This window comes from Leucoraja erinacea, chromosome 14 (assembly GCF_028641065.1).
Source record: "Leucoraja erinacea ecotype New England chromosome 14, Leri_hhj_1, whole genome shotgun sequence".
NCBI lineage: Eukaryota > Metazoa > Chordata > Chondrichthyes > Rajiformes > Rajidae > Leucoraja > Leucoraja erinaceus.
In genome coordinates, this window is record NC_073390.1 from 50,355,363 (window position 1) to 50,372,574 (window position 17,212).

General features: G+C 41.3%; 1 protein-coding gene across 2 annotated transcripts in view; it reads right to left on the minus strand.

Moving 5' to 3' along the window:
- The window catches only part of acsl3a (acyl-CoA synthetase long chain family member 3a), a 71,045-nt gene that overhangs the window by 37,106 nt on the left and 16,727 nt on the right, over nt 1-17,212 (minus strand). Inside the window, exons 2-3 of one of the 2 annotated variants that reach the window (XM_055646403.1) lie at nt 14,154-14,579; nt 6,257-6,310 (exon numbers count right to left, since the gene is read on the minus strand). In XM_055646403.1, the coding sequence (XP_055502378.1) occupies nt 6,257-6,310; nt 14,154-14,492 (393 nt within the window). In that variant the 5' untranslated portion in view covers nt 14,493-14,579. The remainder of the gene's footprint in view (nt 1-6,256; nt 6,311-14,153; nt 14,580-17,212) is intronic. The other variant, XM_055646404.1, reaches the window with a different exon arrangement.

The window sequence follows — 17,212 nt, forward strand, 5'->3', positions numbered from 1 at the left end:
GCTCATTCTACCCGAGCGGCTGCCAATCCCCTCTGTCGTCCACGAGCTGCTCGGCTCGCGAACAGTCAACTCTCTCCTCGCTGCCCACCTTTGTGTCCCGGGGGCAACGTCCTGCAGCATACCTTAAAGGCGCTGGAGGTATTACCCCGATTCATATCCCCTACTGGCTTTTGTTCTCCAGCTCAATGTCTCCAGTGACTCCATCCAACGGGTTTTCGGGTGAGCCTCCAAGCGAGGTTACCGCCTGGCGAAGCCTCTCTGCCAGTTTCAGCTGACGGGTGAAGCCCATTTGCGCACTTGGCCGTCCGACGGAGCAGTTCTCGGTTCCGCAGCGGGAGTCTTCTTCCGCACAGCTCGACGGGAAGGCTTGATAGTGCAATGTTATTGCGAAGGGAGTTCCATGTAGGCAACACAGAGAATGAAATCAATTTCTTTCCGAGGCAGGAGGTGATATTTCAATGCAACTGTTACTCTTCTTGCTGTATGTTTGTTTAATTGTGCAAGTAAAAGTCTGGCGTTTGTTGGTGGCAAATTGCAGCCAGGATGTGCCAGTGATGGAGCAAACAAATGTTTAGGATAATGGATGGATTGACAAATAATCAGATTATTTTGCTCTTCATGGTGTCAAGCTGCTTCAGTGCTGTGGAAGCATGCATGGCCTGCCACAAACACAGGAAATGATAGCAGCAGTAGGCCCCTCAATCCTAATCTGCCATTGAATAAGTGTGGCTAATCTAACCTTGACCTTAACTTTCCTGCTCTTTCAATGAAAATTTAAAGGACTCTCAGCCAGGGGAGAATTTCCCTCTCATCATTAAAAAAAGGCCCTTCTGCCACATTTCATTCATGCCAAAAGTGGTGCTCACTTCAGCTAACCCCATTTACTCGTATCATGCTTATATTCATCTACATCTTTCCTATCCAATTAACGGTCTGAAATGCTTTTTAAACATATTGATTGCATTTGGCTCCACAACTTCCTCTAATGATAGTCACAGATATCTAATAATCCTTTGTGTGGAAAATTCTACCCCTCAGATCTCCCTTCCCATTTTAAGGCCATGCAGTTCCAGACCCCAGCCCTAGGGGGAAAAAAAATATTTTCCTAATTTCCATAATCCTCTATAAACATTATCCCTCAGCCTCCTTTGCTCCAGAGGATAAACTCAACCAATCTAATCATAATCATACTTTATTAGCCAAGTATGTTTTGCAACATACGAGGAATTTGATTTGCCATAGTCATACCAATAAAAAAGCAGCAGAACACACAAAATACATTTTAACATAAACATCCACCACAGTGACTATTCCACATTCCTCACTGTGATGGAAGACGAAAAAAAGTTGAATCTCTCCCTTCTTAGTCCTCCAGCGGTTGGGGTCCTCTACCCTTCCGTTGACGGGACGATCTTACTCCCGTAGCCAGTGGCAAGCCTCCTCGTCGGGGCGATCAAACTCCTGCATCGGGGGGGGGGGGATCTCAGCTACCCCGCGCCAGGCGATCTACCCCAATCTACCCCTAGTCGAACATCACGAGTCTTTTGGACTTCCCAACATCGGTCTCAATCCGAGACTGCGAGCTCCTTGATGTTAAAGTCTGCAGGCCGCGGTTGGAGTGTCGATCCGACGCAAGGAATCGGCTCCGATGGCAAGTCCACGCCCCGCGGTGGGGCTCAATGTCAGTCCCGAGCAAGACTTCCAGCTCCATGATGTTAGGCCGCAGAGCGACCGGAGATACGATCTGGAAAACAATCGCATCTCCGGCAAGGTAAGGGATGGAAAAAAAATTCCCCCGCCCACCCCTCACATAAAACAAACCAGAGAACATTAACACAAATTTTTAAAACACACTAAACAAATAACAAAAAAAAGACGAAAAGGACAGATTGTGGGCGAGGCTGCCATCGAAGCACCACCCGGTGGAATCAGCGCAAAATATGAAATCCTAAATAGTTGCATGCGTTAAGTTGTTTGGAGTGCATCTACAATTTTTCAATAAAACCCGGCTGGCAACAATTGTAACCCCTCTTCCTGTACTGATCTTTCTTGTCCTGGGTCTCCTCCATCATCAGACTGAGGCCGCACACAAACTGGAAGGAACAGCACTTCATATTCCACTTGGGTAACTTACAACCCATCAGTATGAACATTGAATTCTTCAATTTTAGGTGACCCATGAACCCCCCCCCCCCTTTCCCCATCTCTTTCTTCCTTGAGCCTCACGTGGATGCACATCCATTTCTCCACTAACCCTCTCCATTCTCTTCCACATATATTCCCTCCTCTAGCTTCACATTTCACATATCTTCTATCCTCATCTCACACTTTGCCTTTTCATCTCAGGCCTTTGACCTATAATCGGCTAACTTTGTCAGCCACCTGCCAAACAAACACCCCCTCACCTGTATTCACCCATCACTTGCCAAACTTTGTTTCACCCCCACCATTCTTCCAGCTTTCTCTCCAGCCTCCCCCCCCCCCCCCCCCCCCCCACTATAATCAGGCAGAAGGGCCCCAACCTGAAACACCAACCTATTCATGTTCATCAGTGATGCTGCTGACATGCTGAGTTACTCCAGCACTATGTCTTTTTGTAAAGCAGCATCTGCAGCTCCTGTCTCTCAAAAATCTGACGTTTTATGCAAATTGAAATTCAACATGTTATAAACGTTTGTTGCAAAATGCTTTACTTTGCTTATTTATCCAATTTAAAGACTGGATTTTACCCCACAGAAATGAGCAATTAATTACTTCACTACATTAATTCAGTCCAAATCCTGTCTACATACAACAGGCAATTAAAACAAAAAAATAGTATTAGAACTAGTTTATCACACTATAAATAATTTCTGGCAGTCTGAACTATCAATGTAGTGTACTAGAAATTGAATTGGTGGTTATGCCATCAGACCATCATATGATGAGCTGGAGTTAATAGGGCCATTGGATGCAAACAGGACCTTTGGCAAAAAAAAACAAAAATGCATACAATTCAGCACCAATGTGCACATTACAATAAAAAATAGACAGACGGCAGCAATAAAGTTATTACTTCATATTTAACTGGAAAGCGGAAGCAAACGGTAGGGATATTTATGAAATAGTAGTACCGAGAAATTGAACATTTCACCCCAGTGAAAATTATGCTTCTAATAATACAATGTCATTTTTGTTCTGAGTGCAAGGATCCTTTATTCCAAGCTCAGTCAGCACAGTACTCTCATTAACCAGGAACTTGAAAGGGTTTTGTATATATGGTTTAAATATCTGCAAAGACTAAGCCCAGAGCGTGGTCTCATTTTTGAGATTAGTTCTCAATTCTTGAGTGAGAGTATTGTTCATGTTTTGGAAAAGTTAAGTTACCAAAATGAGATTATCAAAAGCATTTCATATACTTTACAGTGTTAGTAGCTTTAAGCGGCTGAAAATAGATTAGCAAATAGATCAAGCCAAAAATACAGAGACACTTTCCAGCTAGTACTAAGAGGGACTACTTTCCAGCCAGTACCAATACGGGGAGAAAAGATGAGGTACAAAGGTGAGCTAGCCAAGAATATAAAGGAGGATAGTAAAAACTTCTTTAGGTATGTGAAGAGGAAAAAAACTAGTTAAGGTCAAAGTTGGACCCTTGAAGACTGAAAAGGGTGTATTTATTATGGGGAACAAGGAAATGGGAGATGAGTTGAAGAGGTACTTTGGATCTGTCTTCACTAAGGAGGATACAAACAATCTTCCTGATGTACTAATGGCCAGAAGATCAAGAGTGGCGGAGAAACTGAAGGAGATTCACATTAGGCAGGAAATGGTGTTGGGTAGACTGATGGGATTGGAGACTGATAAATCCCCGGGCCTGATGGTCTGCATCCCAGGGTACTTATGGAAATGGCTCTAAAAATCATGGACGCATTGGTGATCATTTTCCAATGTACTTTGGATTCAGGATCAGTTCCTGCGGATTGGAGGGTAGCTAATGGCCCCACTCTTTAAGAAGTGCGGCAGAGAAAAAACAGGGAATTATAGAATATAATTCCTTGTTTTCTATAATTATATAGTTAGCCTGACATCGGTGGTGGGGAAGATGCTGGAGTCAATAATAAAAGATGAAACAGCTGCACATTTGGATAGCAGTAGCAGGATCAGTCCGAGTCAGCATGGATTTACAAAGGGGAAATCATGCTTGGCTAATCTTCTGGAATTTGAGGATGTAACCAGGAAAATGGACAAGGGAGAGCCAGTGAATGTAGTGTACCTGGACTTTCAGAAAGCATTTGTTAAGGTCCCACATAGGAGATTAGTGGGCAAAAATAGAGCACATGGTATTGTTGACATGGATAGAAAATTGGTTGGCAGACAGGAAACAAAGGGTAGAAATTAACGGGTCCCTTTCAGAATGGCAGGCATTGACTAGTGGGGTACCGCAAGGCTCGGTGCTGGAACTGCAGCTATTTACAATATATGTTAATGATTTGGATGAAGGGACTAAAAGTAACATTAGCAAATTTGCAGATGACACAAAGCTGGGTGGCAGTGTGAACTGTGAGGAGGATGCTGGGTGACTTGGACAGGTTGGGCGAGTGGGCAGTTGCAGTTTAATGTGGATAAATGTGAGGTTATCCACTTTGGTGGCAAAAACTGGAAGGCAGATTATCTAAATGGTGTCAAGTTGGGCAAAGGGGAAGTACAACAGGATCTGGGGGTCCTTGTTCATCAGTCACTGAAAGTAAGCATGCAAGTACAGCAGGCAGTGAAGAAAGCGAATGGCATGTTGGCCTTCATAGCAAGAGGAGGATTGGAGCAAAGAGGTCTTCCTGCAGTTGTACAGAGCTCTAGTGAGACCACACCTGGAGTATTGTGTGCAGTTTTGGTCTCCAAACTTGAGGAAATACATTCTTGCTATTGAGGGAGTGCAGAGTAGGTTCACAAGGTTAATTCCCGGGATGGCAGGACTGTCATATGTTGATAGATTGGAGCGGCTGGACTTGTATACTCTGGAATTTAGAAGGATGAGAGGGTATCTTATTGAAACATATAAGATTATTAAAGGTTTGGACACACTAGAGGCAGGAAACATGTTCCCAATGTTGGGGGAGTCCAGAACCAGGGGCCATAGTTTTAGAATAAGTGGTAAGCCATTTAGAACGGAGATGAGGAAAAGCTTTCTCCACACAGAGTTGTGAGTGTGTGGAATTCTCTGCCTCAGAGTGCGGTGGAGGCTGGTTCTCTGGATGCTTTCAAGAGAGTTAGATAAAGCTTTTATGCCTAGCGGAGTTAAGGGATATGGAGAGAAGGCAGGAACGGGGCAATGATTGTGGTTGATCAGCCATGATCACATTGAATGTCAGTGCTGGCTCGAAGTGTCGAATGGCCAACTCCTGCACCTATTGTCTATTCCATGCTACACAAAAAAAATTAAACAAAAACAAGTTATCTTTTATATCATCCATTATTATTGATAACTCACTGCAAACTCTTTTCTGACAAAGTTTCCCATTCAGGCATTGTACAATGGGATACAATTAATGTGTCATACCAGCTAACATCTGCCTTTTTTGCTCCAATAATTAAATTGTGAATAATTAGTAAATATTGATTTTAAATATTTTATTTTAGAAAATAAAAATATTTAAGTCCTCTCTGGCAGTATTAGGAATCTGTCATGTTACATAGCAAGTTATAGAAACAATTCCCATAACCTTCTATGTAACACGACAGATCCTTAAAACACAACCATGAGCAAAAATCATATATTTAGGATATTTCTCTCTACCAATAATTCTTGTAAAATTCAAATTTTAAACTGCAGCTACTTGAAAACTCTATTGGACTTAACTAATTTATGACATTCATACCTATAATATATTTACCTCAATGATGATTAGGACTCATTGATTAAAAAAAAAAGCATAATATTCACTAACCTTTCATTTATTGCTCCGAATCAAATAAGAGTGAAGATGTTGCCTGCATGGCCACAGAGCACTGATAAATTACAGGCCCCTATACATCTTGAAAGCCAATGGCCGACCTAATAAGTTGCAGTTTACCAACAGTTAAATTACTTGAGAAAAAGTTCAAACAGCATACCTCAGGAAAAAAAATGAAACACACCTAACTAAATACAGCAGGTGCTCATTCATAAATTCCTCATACTGCATTTACACCTATACTTTTGCTTTACAGATTAAGTGAATTTGATGCTTAATCAAATTTCAATAATACCTAGAATATTCTAATAGACTGTGATCAAACTTACTTTCTCTGTCACTATGACCTTGTCTTCTTCCTGCGCTGTCTCATCTGAAGAATTCTATAAGGTGAAGGGTCAGAAAACAGTTGTAAAAGGAGTAGCTGTCCAGTAGGACAGGAAACCTATGTTTTTACCCTTTTTCCCTTTTTCCCCCCCAATGCATTTTTCTTGATATAAAATATCGAACTCGCACACACTTGAACTAGTTACACTATACTTCATTAAAATCAACGCCGTCACTGTATTCCACAGAAATGTCACATGGGAGAATATCAGAACTTGAACTACTTCAAGACAAAGCCTGTAAAATACAACATATTCAGATGCTTGACAGCAATGGTATAACCCAAAGTTGTATGAAAATACATGTGCTCGGTACTGACGGACTGTATTTATAATTTTATATCGAACAGACCTGTTCATGGTCTTAATTCAGTGAGGAAGATTAATGAGGCTAATGGTAGAAAATAGGAAAATAAATTACTTCTACCAAAATGATGAATTCTCTCATTTTAAAAATATGAAAACTTTCAGAACTAATTAAATGTAATTAAAGTGGAATCATTTGGATTAACAATTATTTTATGTTTATGAAATAGTATTAGATTACTCACTTTAGCCAAAGTGGAACAAAGCATTCTAATCAACTATTTGTGATAAAGCAAAATCAATTATCATTTAAAAACTAAATTTTTCTCTTCATTAATGTCCATGTCCCACATTTCGTCCCACGTATTGTAAAGCACATTAGTCTAGCAAAAATCACCCCACAATGTGTTTATTCAGCAAAATTTGAATTTATTTACAATCTAATTGGATACGAATAATTCTGTAACATTTCGTAGCTATTCGTCTCAATTTGATACTTCGTCAATACTGCACGAGTATTGAAAGACACCTAAATTGTAAAGGGAATGCAATGAAAACAGTTCACTGGACTATCTGTGCTCACGACATGACCGACTTGAAATGCATTTAAGCTCATAAAATCAGATGCAATGCTATAACCATCAGAATGTTAAAGGGAAGCAGGAACATCAAATGCAAATTTCAAAATGTAAGATTTGGGACCAGGCAAAAGTAACCAATCTTGCTTTTTATTTGTTCTTTACAGATCATGGACATTTCTACAATAGTTTAGGAAGGAGTACTGTGGGAGCAGAGAAATATAAACCCAGAATGAATTGCGAATTGACCCATCAAACTCAAAATCTTGAGCCGTCAATAAATATGTTGTGCCATTTACGATTAAATATCTGCCAAGCTAGTTCCTCAATGATTTTTTAATTCGCTGACATGCCCCTAGATGAGGAAAATATTGTAACATTTAAAATTCAAGATTTTCAAATAAAATTATATCAAAATGGAATAAAATGGTCCCTCCCAAGTAGTTTCCCACAAAATTATATTCATGTGGATGGCTCTGGGTTGTTTTTTTTTTGGCAATTTGTTAAGTTAGCTAGAGTACCATTTTGATGTTGCAATTGGTCTAACTACCTTTTGAAGGGGACAAAAAAAACCTCATATGAACTGAACAGCTGAACTGAAATGTTTCCAGTTGAATAATTCACTTAAGACTCTATTCTCTTTAGGTTTATACAAAAACAATTTGAATGTAATTCTAAAAAAATGGTTACAGTGAGAGAGGTTCTAATTTCAGTTGCTTTAACAATGAGATAAATAGCTATTCTCTGTAGTGCTAAAATGTCCCAGTTTCTTTTGCCAAAGTTGATAGCACAAATGTTGCATACAATAACTTGCCTTTTATACTTCATTGTTGGCTGCTAGACATCTTAATGGACAAAGCCTGTGTATCATACCACTAATCCACTCCAACCAAAACAATTCATCCTTGAATGGTTTGAAAATATCTTTTATGATATGCATGCATATGGAGGGAGAAGGGCACAGACATCCCAATAGTCATCCAAGAATAAGAGTTTATTGGGAATATGTATACCTGATATGCACAAACTTCTCCATCCATAATGTTTAAGAAGGAACTGCAGATGCTGGAAAATCAAAGGTACACAAAAATGCTGGAGAAACTCAGCGGGTGCAGCAGCTAGAAATATATTTTTTCCTTTCTTCTCCCCGCCAACCCTCAATCAGTCTGAAGAAGGGTTTCGACCCGAAACTTTGCCTATTTCCTTCGCTCCATAGATGCTGCTGCACCCGCTGAGTTTCTCCAGCATTTTTGTGTACTCTCCACCCTCCATATTCTCCAGTATTAAGGATGTGCAAATCAGGTGCCCCTCTAAAAAGCAGAGTACAATTCTACTCAGTGTACAATTCTACTCCAGGGAAAGCTAGAGAACAGAACATTCTCAAACTCTTTCTCTGCTACATCAACAACTGCATCGGGGCTGCCTCTTGCACCCATGCATAATGCATGGACTTCATCAAATTTACCAGTAACTTCCACCCTGCCCTCAAATTCACATGGACCACCTGGAACACCTCTTTCCCCTTTTGCAATCTATCTCCATCACAGGGGACAGCATATTGACCAATATCTACGATAAACCCACCGACTCCCACAGTTATCTGGACTTGACTTCCTCTCAGCCTGCCTCCTGCAACGAAGCTTTCCCCTACTCTTTGTCTCATCTACTCCCAAGATGAGGCTTTCCACTCTACGATATCAGAGGTGTCTCATAGATTCCTCACTTGTGTCTCCTCTGCGTCCCATAGTTCTGCACTCACTCCCCCATACCCCTGACGGAACAAGGCTACACAGCATGCCACACGTGATATCACTTTGCAATCCTGGGTGGGAATAGATTCAGTATGAGGAACAGAAGCAGAATTTAGATGGATTTGCAGGACGAAAAGACATAAATGAGAAGAGATAACAGTTAAGAGGAATGATTGTAGATGGGTTACACATGCAAATTGCACAAGAGTACCTCACTTAAGCAGTTTTAAAAACAGCCAGGACAGCTCCTGCGCAAGCAGAATGATTTGGATTAATAGTAAGCATGGAGCGAATGCCAAAAGTAGGAACATTTTCAGGTTTATGTCAAGATAGAAAATAGTACATTTTAGGTGTCATGAGCAAGGGCATTGCAGAAACCCAAGACACTAGTTCAGGCCTTGGGCACAGATGAGGGCATCTGACACAAATGCACGGCTTTCTGGACAAAAAGAATGGTAGCGCTGGTAGGTGAAGGCAGAAGGGAGTTCAGAAAGGAAGATTGTACTTGAGCAAGTGAGATGTTGAGAATGAAGGGCTCAGAAAATGAAAGGCTTTACCCTGGAGAAATGGATTAAGTGCTTCAACAGGTGAAGAGGTTAAGATAAGAGTTTAAGATTTGGCCGTCAACTTTACAAAATGCTTTCATGAGAAAATGTAGAAGAATAAAAGTATGTCAAGATAAGGCACAAAGGAAGCAGAAAATAAGTGATTGATAATGATGCAAAAAAAGATGTGTAGACAGATAAATCTGAGATGAAGGCCATAGGCACTGCTGGAATATGGCAAAATTGAGAGAGTGTGATTACAGGTAGATGAATTTATGCAAAGAACGAGATCAAGGAAGAAAGAGGTATAGCAGGATACATTAAGCCAAGTGTTCAAAAGCATGGAAGCATTATCTATATAATTAAGTCTCATCTTGACCACTTCCTGTTTGCACTGCATATTGATTTTAGAAAAAACACTACCACTTACGGCTGTGATTTTTGGCCATCTTACTCAGAGTCCCCCTCCGCTGCGCAGGACAAGAGGATTTTTCCCATCGATGAAAAATAAAAGAGTTATTAGTGTTTAAAAAATGTTGAGATTCTCTCTCCTGTCAATCACTGCCATGAATGCCACGCCCCTTCCGGTGGGAGGGGGAGGGACTATAAAACCCAGAAGTGCGGGCGTGGCAAGATGGGGAAGGGAGAGGTCATCTTGGTGGCCTTGCACTCTGCTTGAAATGGAATTTCAAGGAATAGCTGTGAGTCAACTGACAGCCCAACAGCCGTGAATGAGTGAGCTGCCAGCACACCAGGCTTGAGTGACTGAGCTGCCAGCCCAAGAATCCATTCGGCCCACAATGTCCATACTAGCCCTCTGGAAAACAGTCCCTTCAGCTAACACCTATATTAGCGCTCCAGAAACATTGTTCTCTCGACTCTGGATCAGTTCCTGTGGACTGGAGTGTAACCAATCTAACTCCACTTTTTAAGAAAGGAGAGCGAGAAAAAATGGGGAATTACAGACCAGTCGGTAGTGGGGAAAATGCTGGAGTCGATTGTTGGATGTTGTAGCTGTGCATTGGGAAAGCAGTGACGGGGCCTGGGATCTTTCGCCGAGGATCGCCAGTTGGAGCTCCGCTCAGCTCGGCCTGTGGACTTCGGAAGCCGCGGTCTCCAGTAGGAAGCGGCCGATTCGGAAACTCCAAGCCGCTGAGAGTGTTCTTCAGTTCCGACGTCGGAGAACCAATCATCCCGGTGAGAGGGCCTGAAACATCGGGCCGCCGTTGCAGCAACAGCAGAGGCCTCAATAGACCCCGACCATGGATGAACAAGAGGAAGATGACTGAACTATGTTGCATTCCCTCAGTGGGAAACGTTAACTCTGCTGTAGGGGATGTTTTATGTTAAATTTTTATAGTGTTGTGTTTATCTTATTTGTGTGCTGCATGGTAACTTAAATTTCACTGCACCAATTGGTGTATGTGACAATAAATGGAACTTGAATTTGGGATTGAAAAGTCAGCATGGATTTATGAAGGGGAAATCATGCTTGACTAATCTTTTGGAATTTTTTTGAGGATGTAACAAGTAGAATGGATAAGGGAGGGCCAGTGGATGTGGTGTATCTGGACTTTCAAAAAGCCTTTGATAAGGTCCCACACAAGAGATTTGTGTGCAAAATCAGGAGCACATGGTATTGGGGGTAGGGTATTGACATGGATGGCAGAAAGGGAGCAAAAAGTAGGAATTAACTGGTCATTTTCAGAATGGCAGGCAGTGACAAGTGGACTGCCGCAATACTCGGTGCTGGGACCCCAGTTGTTTACAATATATATTAATGATTTAGACAGAGGAATTAAATGTAACATCTCTAAATTTGCAGATGACACAAAGCTGTGTAACAGTGTGAGCTGAGAGGAGAATGCTATGCTGCAGGGTGACTTGGATAGGTTGGGCGACTGGGCAGAAGCAAGGCAGATGCAGTATAATGTGGATAAATGTGAGGTTATCTACTTTGGTGGCGAGAACAGGAAGGCAGATGATTATCTGAATGGTGTCAGATTAGGGGAAGGGGAAGTGCAACGAGACCTGGTTGTGCTTGTACATCAGTCACTGAAAGTAGGCATGCAGGTACAGCAGGCAATGAAGAAAGCCAAAGGCATGTTGGCCTTCATTGCGAGTGGATATGAGTCTAGGAGCAAGGAGGTCCTCTACCGCAGTTATTCAGGGCCCTGGTGAGACTGCACCAGGAGTATTGTGTGCAATTTTGGTCTCCTAATCTGAGGAAGGAGATTATTGTTATTGAGTGCAGCGTCGGTTCACTTAGCGTCGGTTCAGGAAGTTAATTCCCGGGATGGCAGGACTGACATATCATGAAAGAATGGATTGACTGGGTTTGTTTGAATTTAGAAGGATGAGAGGTTGTCTTATAGAAATATATAACATTTTTAGTGGATTGGACAAGGTAGATGTAAGAAAAATGTCCCCGATGTTGGGGGAGTCCAGAACCAGGGGTCACAGTTTAAGGATAAGGGGTAGGCCATTTAGGACTGAGATGAGGAAAAACCTTTTTACCCAGAGAGTTGTGAATCTGTAAAAATCTTGGCCACGGAAGGCAGAGGAGGCCAATTCACTGGATGTGTTCAAGAGATTGTTAGATTTAGCTCTTAGGGCTAAGGGATATAGGGAGAAAGCCGGAACAGGGTACTGATTTTGGATGATCATATTGAATGGCAGTGCTGGCTCAAAGGGCCGAAAGGCTTACACCTGCACCTATTTTCTATGTTTTTATAAGAAAAATAGAAAGGAAATGAAATGGAAAGATAAATGGTGCAAGTTAACATGGTGGAATATGGCTTGGCTTGAGATTTTAGTGAAAAAAGCAAACCATTTCAGTGAATAACTGGGTATCAATGCAATTTTCTACAGTAAGGTCATGGTTGTTAAATACCAAGTTTGACAGTGAATGAGAATTCTAATAAGCAATGGAGAAAGCAGTAGTGATTATTACTTGCTAGCAGATTCCAGCAATTCAATGTGGGACTGAATGAATTAGCTAGCGAGGCGTGTGGAGAGAATAGTTGCCAACATTAGGGATACATAGCAAAAGAGATGGTTGCTGCAATGAGTACCTGAATGGTTTCTTCAGAGCTAGTGCTAAGAGACAAATAATTATGCAGGGCTATCTTTGAAGGATTTCAGAAAGAATGCAGAGGATAATGATGTTTTGGGGGATAAAGATTGAAAGAGATCAAGTTGGAAGACAAATTGGTTCAGTATCTAGACAACTATCCCAAAAAAAAAGCAGACACAAATTCTCAAAGTAGACCAAGAGCTAAAACACACTGAAATTCTTTGCTCATGTATAGGATCACATTTGTAGAGATTTGAAGAGCCATATCTCATCACAAATACAAGGCCATCCTCACAATCCTGATGTTTGTGTCAAATTCATATTGTTGTACACAGAATGGGTTTCGCATTGTTGTGCACAGAATGGGTTAATGTAATAATAAGTGGTACAATCATCTAATTAACTAACTTCTAGCCCAAAGTGCAAGGCTTTAAGTAATTCACAAAGCAAGGTCCACCAATTGAAGTAGATTGAGTGAAATATCGATCTATATTTTCAGCGTGTGAAGATATGATCTTTGTCTGACTTCAAATCTTTATTAGTTCCTGGCTGAAATAATGTTTGACCCTTTCTTGGAGTTTCTATAATTTCAATGAGGAAGGCAGACCAGAGCATGGCTTGATGCCAAAGTTAGCGGTTCTCAAACAAGCTGAAGAGCAACTGTTTTAGCATTTAGCAAATGAGTTAAAAGGCTTGATTACTGCACCTTTTCACTCATCCGATAACCACATTAGAGATTGGTGGACTAGTTATGCATAGGATTCAAAACTATAAATGACCTTTTTTCCCCTTACTTTCCACAGGATGTGGCCATCATTAAAGAATCCAGCATTTCCAGCTCCATCCCAATTGCCTGGGAATTAAGAATCAGTTAACAGACAGCCACATCAGCAAGTCAGGAAGCCCAGGGGATAAGGATGATAAATTGTTCCCCAAATACATTATTGAACCAGATGGGTTTTTTAACATGAAAATTTCAGTTATTGTTATGTAGATTATTTTTAATTCCAGAAGTGTGATGTAAATTTCCTCACTGGCATGGTGGGACGTGAATTTGCAATTTTTGTTAAGTTGTCCACTTGTGGACAGACTATCAAAGATTTTAACCACTCCTCCACCAGTTATCTGTAGGATTTATTACTTAGTAGAATTTGTTTTTTTTTAAAAATATAATACTAAATTAGGTTAATTTTTTAAACCAGTGAACTTGAATGGCTGTATTCAAAAGTAATTGAGCAGGTATGTTAAAGAAAATAAATGTTTTTGAGTCCATGAAATAGTAGAACTTAACATAATCTGTGCATTGCAAGTTGTGCTTAATATCAAATTCCCTTGTCCTCCCAAAATTTAGGCTACTAATATGCAGCGAGCAGAATCCAAAACTAAAAATATGAAGAAATCAAAGAAAACGTAACCAATTTTATCCATTTGAGCAGTAAGATCTTCACTGGCCAGGTAAATAATAACTGAACAAATAAGAATTAGGCAAAAGTGTACAAATCACCTTAAACAAAAACAAACACTCAGGATAACAATACAAGATAATAAAACAAAAGCTCAAGTGCAAGAAAATGCATCAATTACCTTCTTGAAGACTTTTCCACTTGGCTGAATTTCATCTTCCTCACTAAGAATTTCACGAGTTCCTAAACAATTCCTATGCCTAAAGCTTTCAGTAGCAAACTGAAAGATTTTATCCAGGGTATCAGTACCACCATACAAACTTGCTAACAGATTATCCAAACTTTCCACACATCTATAAGGGCCAGCAGGGTGATTAGTAATTGATTTTGCTCTTATTCTGGATTTTCGTTGCGAACCTCCGAAGAGCTGTAATGGCAGAATAAATAAAAGATTGCATGCCATGATCATGAATTGCAAAAAAAATGAAAATACGGGATTGACACCATTCTTCAATTTCATTTTGCTTGGAGGCCTTGATTGTTGTTATCAGAAAACCAGAATACTTCCAAGACTGAGGCCAGTGATCTAATTTCTGCAATTTTATGTCTGAAAGTAGAAAATGAAAAAACATTAGATATGATATACCACAAATTTGTTTTAATCCAAGACACTCACTTTTATGTTCTCTGAAGAGAGCATATTGATTGCTGAAGAGATCATTACATGCTAATAATTTCCATTTATTTAACCTTTAATATCTGGCTTAAATGTGGTAAACAAAATAAAGTCCCTCCACACTTGAGCAAAACAAGAATTAGTCAAAGAAACTGGTTTTATTAAGCATCTTAAAATACAAAGCAAAGCTGGAAACGATGAGTATGGAGAAAATCTCGAACAAAGGGACAAATGCCCAAAGGTACAATCCCGAATAGATCTTGAAATGAATACAGGTGCACAACCTTTTATCCGAAAGCCTTGGGACCAGACACTTTTCTTAATTCAGAATTTTTCGGCTTTCGGAATGGAAGATTTTTAGCGTAGATTTTAACGGCTGGCGCAGTGGTACAGTGCTCGGCTCATATCCGCAAGGTCGCGAGTTTGCGCCTTGATCCCGGCAGTTACTCGATCGCGAGTTTGAGTCTTCAATGTAGTTTTTTCTTGCAGTATAGGAGAGAATAGGGAGGGTTAGGCTGGGATCATTCTCTGCGAGATGATCTTAGTGCGGGAGACAAGTGGAGGAGAGGTGTACTGACTGTGTGGGCAGAACTTTGGAAGTGATTGCCCACCATTCTCAAAAGCCGCTGTGTCTCCCTGTCCCTCCAACTCCAGAGGAATCCGCTCCCCGATGGGCTGCTACGGCGACAAGTGGCAGTTCACCCACAGCCCGAGCTGCGCCCCCTCATCCGCAACCCGGGTTCCTCTGGAGTTGGAGCGCGGCTGGGCTAGAGTTGTTGCTGGCTGTGGGTCTCTGGGATCTCCGTGCTTGCAGTGGGCCTGGGGGCCGGTGTCCCGTTGGTCCTGACGTCTCCGGTGACTGGCACTAGCTCCGACGTGAAGACAGTGCAAAACCCCCGCGCCGGTGCAATGAGCGGGGAGCTGGAGAGGGGAGGGAAGGGATCACACACATGGCCGGGAAGCAGAGGGGTGTAGGTGGGGTGAAACTGAAGGGAGCGACAATCTGCTGCTGCCTGCACGCTGAGTTAAAAAGTTCCCATGCAAGACACGATACACTGTGTATCGTGAGTCTACCGTGGGAACTTTTTAACTCAGTGGGCAGGCAGCATCAGGTTGTCAATTATTAACCCTCCCGCGCAATATACCCTCACCTTCTCTTTTATGAATGGGGATTTAGTTCCACTTTCTTCGAGGACCGACCAGAGGTTCCGCTGTCACCTCTGCGGGCCGCCCTCAGTGAACGTCTTCAAGGACCTTTCTTCAAGGACTGAAAAAATGTCCGCTATTCGGAGCTTTTCGTTATTTGGAACTTCGGATAAAAGGTTGTGCACCTGTATGTTCATAAATATCCCAATGATGTCAAAAGCTGAAAGAAATTCATAACACATGGAGCATCTAATATTGGGAGCATTTGTAATCAAGACCTAATGCACTTCCTTAGAAAGTTTAGGAGGTTTGGTATGTCCACTACAACTCTCACCAACTTCTACATATGCACCATAGAAAGCATTTTATCAGAATGCATCTCAGCTTGATTTGGCAACAGCTACATCAAACCACAGGAAATTGCAGCAAATTGTGGACGTAGCCCAGACCATCACACAAACCAATCTCCCTTCTATTGACTATTCAATTTATACCCCATGCCGACACGTCAAGGCCAGCAGCATAATCAAGGACGAGTCGCACCCTGGCCACTCCCTCTACCATCCGGAAGAAGGTATAGAAGTGTGAAAACGCACAAAACCAGGTCCAGGGACAGTTTCTTCCCAACTGTTATCAGGCAACTGAATTACTATTTACCTCTCTAACTATCCTTGATCAGACTTTGCTGGCTTTATCTTGTACTAAACGTTATTTCCTAATCATGTACCTACACACTGTAAATGGATCGATTGTAATCATGTATTGTCTTTCTGATGACTGGTTAGCACGCAACAAAAGCTTTCCACTGTACCTCGGTACACCTCACAATAAACTAAACTAAAACTTAAAAAGCATGGGTGATTGGGGGTTTTGTACTGGCTAAGACAAATAACACAAGTTAGTTATTTGAACAAGGTTAAATGGAGGACGAGGCCAGCTAGAAGAGCCTTGCAGTGGAGGAGTATGGAGGTTTACAAAAAACTGTTAATGGGCTCTAGCATAATTGAACATCCAGAAATTTAAAATGTAATTCCTTGTTATATGCACCAATGTGAGAGTGGAGATGCCTTGTCCTGATTGCGAGAACACACTTGGAAAATTCTCTTCCTGCAACAAAATGGTTCACCAGATTAATCTCTGTCCTATAAGAGCAGAGGTTAAGCAAACAAGGCAATACCTCTTCAAGGCAATGTTCACCAGGGCTTGACATGGTAGATGTTGAGTTAGTTGATGGTTCCCTAGAATTAGCGGTCAAAGCCTTAAAATACACGGGTGACCATTCAGGACAGGTGTGGGGGTGGGGTCTTCACCTAGAGAATGGGAAATATTTGGAATTCGCAACTAAGAATGCCTTGTAAGCTCAATTGACAAATAAATTCCAGCCAGATCAGATTTTTAAGATAGGGAATCAAGAGATA